The sequence below is a fragment of the Gavialis gangeticus genome, unplaced genomic scaffold (genome assembly GCF_001723915.1).
Source record: "Gavialis gangeticus isolate Ggan-Ray unplaced genomic scaffold, GavGan_comp1, whole genome shotgun sequence".
Lineage (NCBI taxonomy): Eukaryota > Metazoa > Chordata > Crocodylia > Gavialidae > Gavialis > Gavialis gangeticus.
In genome coordinates this window covers 145,543-150,733 of record NW_017729032.1, presented here as the reverse complement: position 1 = coordinate 150,733, position 5,191 = coordinate 145,543, and the positions used below count along the sequence as shown (strand labels likewise).

At 46.8% G+C, this 5,191-nt stretch overlaps 1 protein-coding gene across 1 annotated transcript in view; it reads right to left on the bottom strand.

The window, feature by feature from the left end:
• The window catches only part of LOC109302182 (glycerophosphodiester phosphodiesterase domain-containing protein 5), a 145,996-nt gene that overhangs the window by 43,350 nt on the left and 97,455 nt on the right, over positions 1–5,191 (bottom strand). The window contains exons 10-11 of the mRNA XM_019523748.1: positions 3,711–3,929; positions 655–812 (exon numbers count right to left, since the gene is read on the bottom strand). Coding sequence (XP_019379293.1) covers positions 655–812; positions 3,711–3,929 — 377 coding nt within the window. The remainder of the gene's footprint in view (positions 1–654; positions 813–3,710; positions 3,930–5,191) is intronic.

Genomic DNA, 5,191 nt, shown 5'->3' with positions numbered 1-5,191 from the left:
CTGTTTCCTGGAGCACTGCCAGGAGTGACCAGGAACAACGGTCACAAGCTGGCAGAGGGTAGATTTAGGCTAGATATCAGGAGGCGCGACTTCACGGTCAGGGCGGCTAGGATCTGGACCTAACTTCCAAGAGAAGTGGTGCTGGCTCCTACCCTGGGGGTCTTTAAGACAAGGTTTGACAGTCCCCCCACATCCTTGGGACCCTGCTTCCTCCCCTTCCCCACAGCCTCTGCTCCCTACCTGCCCCCTCCATCCCACTTACTCTTGCTCCAGCACCTTTGCAGTAGTAGTCCTCCTGCCTCACCTGTCACAGGTATATGATGTATGTCTTGTGTTGTGTCAGGGTTGACTCTTGCTAAGAGGTTACACAATGGATTTGTATGGGATGGTTTGGAGAGGAATGATCCTCTCTTGGGCAGGGGGTTGGACTGGATGACCTATAGAGGTCAGTTCCAGCCTTACTTCTTTATGAGTCTACGTATGGCAATTTGTGCAATTTAGGCTCAAGGGCCAGCTTCAGGAATATGGGAAGTCTCCTTATGAATGGGCCAGAGCGGGCCATCTCCCCCGGATGTGTAAATGAATGCAGGATGACGTCTACACAACGGCACAGAACATGGGGAGGTTCGCAGTCACCAAAGCAAAGGGCTGTACCTGATGTCTTCGCTGGTGACCTTGGTGTAGCGCAGGTTCAGCTTCTTGATGCCCTTCTCTCTCAAGCGCTTGACACCGGCCTTGATGCCAGAAGTCTGCTGGAAACCAGGCGCAATCTGCCTCACCAGCTGCCGCTCCGTATCGGGCAGCCACATCACCTGGGGGGAGACTCAGTCAGCACAGAAAGCCAATGCAATTAAAGAGTCAAGCCTCAAAGGCGGCAATGTGGGCTGCTTCAGGCTGTTCTTACAAGCTGCAGCTGGGAGGTTGCGAGGATTACGGTCTCATGGAGGAAGAGAAATTAGGCCAGAGTCTCTCGCTTGGCTTTGCTCCTAATGGTCTAATCAGCTCAGAGCTGCTTAAAGTCTCGCACATCTTCATTAAAATACATTTCGAAAATGGGGACTGCTGGCTGACTCCGTGGGCTCTTGTGCCAACTTCTCATCTCCAGATAAGAAGGGCAAAGGAACAAGAACAGCCTTATGCCCACACATTTTGTGCCCATCAAAAAGCATCCCTCTTTACCCAATTCCTCACAAGCGGAGGCCAGGGAGGTGGTCTGTAGTGCCGCAGGTCAATGTGAAGATGGCAGCTGGGTTGGGACAGCTTCCGGCCATCTACCTGCGTGTCCCCAGCCCAGACTAGCGCTACCTAGTCTACCCTTTGATCAGCCTGATAGGCATTCAAATGGTGCTTCTGGGCCTTCAAGTCTACCAACATACATATAACAACTAATCAAGGCTCATCTAACATAGCATGTGAAGATGCTGCTGCAAGAAGCGGGGATCCTGGGACAAAAAGGACTTGACTTGATATAGCTAGGCAGCGGGCTTCAAAATGGATGAGGAAGGCCTACATTTAGAAAGATCCTGCTCACTTCTTCACTATGGGATCACTTAGGTAATTGCAATGCGAAAGGAACATGATTCCCCCATGACTTTGAGGGGGAGCAGATAAGAGATTCAGGTGAGTTTATGCAAAAGATCTCTGTTGGTGGGGCCACATGTTTCACTGAAAATTGTATGGCAGTGTCAGTCACTCAAAAGACAGATGGAGGCTAAAATTAGATCCTTCCCCCAGGCTAATTATTTCCTAAGTGTGATCGCCAAACATTTCCACTTTTTCTTTCCATGCATTTGCATTATTCGCCTAATTGGGAAGATTGAAATATTTTTAAGAGGCACAACTCACACAGCTGCTCAGTTTATTTTAAGCCAGTTACAATTAGGGGGAGAGGTGATGACTAAAAGGTTTCCTGGTTTGATCAGGGGCAACTGAGACCCTATACTTAAAGGGCTGCATTGCTCCCAGGGATGGGCCTGTTTCCAATGTGAAGGGGAAGAGGGAAGTTTTCTTCCAGGAGAAGACCTAGCACGCTGGGCTCAGGTGATGCAGCTGTCAGGGTCAGAGGGAGATGGTGCTTTGAGATTCATTCTTTGCACTTATTTTCCAGCCCTGGTCTCTGGAAGGTCTGAGAAGGGTGCTGGAAATGCATCTGGAGCAGGTTAACAGACCAAAGCTGGCAAGATCTGCCACTGATCTGTCTTAGGATAGGCCCTGGGACAGGGCTTTCAGGCCTGACTTGCGGTTTCAGACTAAAGGAACTGCCTCTGTATTTGTTTCTCCTTCTCTTTAGGAAAGCAGGGCAAAATACTAGGCTAAAGAGAAAACAGCCTGACTGGCACTGATTTCTCATCCCTGCTAGGTCCCACCTCCTCAGAAGGGAAGCAATTCCTCCATTTTACACTCCAAGCATCAGCCTCTTTCCTCTGCACCCCACTGTCTTGAACTTAGAAAGTCTCAGGTGCTGCTTGCTTTGAGCAAAAAGAAGCCCTTCACTTTCAGAGATCTGGGACCATGTCTTTGCAACCTGGATGCCCCGTAACAGGACACTAGCATCTCTTAGTCTTGCAGAACGTCGGAGCTGAGCTACCTCTGGGCTGGGGCCAGGTAAGGCTGTCTTTTGTTCTTCCCAATTCAGGTGCCAGCACCCTGCCACACAACGTGGTCTGTGGGCTTCCAAAGTCATGAGTTCCCCCAAACAGCTCCCAGATTACAAAACGGAGGCACTCTGGGATCTGAACAACCCCAGACAGAAATACAAGCTTGAGTGTAGTTACTTAACTGGGAAACAAGCTGAGAAGCCTCATTAGGCACCTGTACATACCACATGTCGTAATCCTTATTAAATTAAATAGGCTTATAGAATTTAAACTTGTTTATTTTGGAGTGTCACATCTGTGTTTACACGCACTAGGTTTTCAAATGAATTAAGCTTTGGAGCATTGTATCTGTGTTTACACATGCTAGGTTTTCAAACGAATGAAGCTGGGTGCCTTGCTGGCATCTCAGGAGAGTGGAACAGTCCAGTGCTGCTTCCCCAGCCCAAGGCCCTCCCCCACACACACCGTGCCCATGCCCTGCCATGCAGCCGTGGAAGCAGGGAGCCAGCAAACCACACAAGGAAAAAAAAAAGTGGAAGCAATTCAAAAGCAAAAGTAATTCAAAGGGGTGGACTACAAAAACGTTGCAGTGGCATCTGGTGGACAGAGGCTCATTACGCATCTTTGAGTGCCTTTGTGTTTGCACACAACAAATCCATGGATGTGACGTTTTAATTCCTCGCAAGCCAAACTAAACTACATCCGAGGAGTTTTAGTTTAATGCAGCAGAAAGACTTTTAAAGCATCTGGAAAACCCACTCGTGCAAACAATCACGCAGTTGCAGTGCAAGAAAAAACAAAAAATGTGGCATATACAAAGCCCCATCATGGCCAAGAAGAGAAGGGCCCGCAAACCTTTATGGTAGAGGAAAAAAATAGAAGAATAAAGTAGGTAGCCCTGTGAGAAAGACATCCAGCTTAAACCTTCAAAGCCCCAGCTATTGAAAACATCCCATAAACAAGGGAACTGCCCAGTTCCCTGCACAGTGAATCCAACTGGAAACAAGTCAACACAGACCTGGATTTCTCCCATTTTTAAAGCAATTGTCTTTTCATCATGCTTGAAAGCGGCCAACCCACAAGCCTCCAGATGCAAAGTGATGCACAACTTACTGCCTGCTGCTGAATCCCCGACATCAGGATGGTCTCCAGGGTGATGTTGATATAAGTGCTGTGGTAAGGATGATCTGGTGGCAGGTTCTGGAAGTTCAGGATCAATGAAGTGTTGTCCTTTATGATCTGTAACATATCCTCCAGCTTACAGACAGATTGGTTCCCAGCTTTCACGTAATCAGAAGCTGAGAGAGCACTAGCTGTCCAGAAGGGGTCATCCTGAAAACGAACAAGCACAATTGTTTCCAGGAAACTACGATTCCCCATGGAAGAAAAGGCAGACAAAACTCACTTTCTGCCTTTGTCTTGGTGACACTGAAGTGTCCTCTGATAGCTACTTCTGACATATATTCTGTGACTTGCTAAGTTGTCACATCACCTATAAACAGTCAAGCAATGCGTGAAAGCAATGTAGGACATAGGTGAAGACTCTCGCTAGGAGGTATGGCTTCTACCTCCAGTTCTGACATGGACTTGAATGACTTGGAACAAGTCTGCTTTGTGCCTTAGCTTCCCCAAGGAGGAGATGATATCTGATCTCACCTGGAATAACACGTGCAGTTCTCTGAATGGAGATAGCAGAAACAGAGGGGGGATTGGACATGGGTAAAAGTGATTGGTGGCATGAAAAATGCACCTCATTTGAAGAGACTGGAAAAATTTAGGGATTGCTTAGGGAAGTGAATATTAAAAGGGATGATAAAAGCACACAAGATAATGAATGGCCTAGAGAAGGCAGTTTGAGAACGTCTAATTCAATCTTTCCAAAGGGTGCCCAATAAAACTGGAAGGAGCTCATTCAGAATGGTGAAAAGGAAGCACTTCTGCATATTGCTTATACGGTGCATGGAAGGATTCATTGGCACAAGGTTACCTGGATTAAAACAAAAAAAAACAGACCAGCTATTTCTAAAGAAAAAAACAAAGCTGAGCTTCAATTGGAAGGATTAAGAAATGAAAAGGAGTCTTGAAAGCAAAGTAAACCCCCATACTTCAGGAGCAAGGGTCAATCTCTAGCTCTTTGAGGTTAAATCGGATATTTCGCCACGAACATCTTGGTCAGCATCTACCGAAGAGTTTCTTGTACTTTCCCCTGAAGGAAGATGGTACTAGATTGTGTAAAAGGGAGAGAAGATCCTGGAATAGCCAGATATGATCTCATTTTCTCTGGCTCTTTTGTACTGAGCACTGTTGGGAAGGTGCTTTGAGATCCTTAGCTGAATAGTGCTCTGTGGCCACGTCTACATGTGCATTAATGCACTGGTCTTATTGCACATTAAGTTTAGTATCTGTAATAACAAGTACTAACCCAATGGACAGTAAGTGGTGCTACTGAGTGGTAGCACCAGTGTATGGATTTTTAGTGATGCAAATGCACAGTAGACTCATTTACTGCACATTAGTGCATTAGCACAGCTTTTGCCTGATGTGCTAATGCGCAGTAGACTTAATCTACTGTGCCTTTGGTGTCCTGTGCAGAT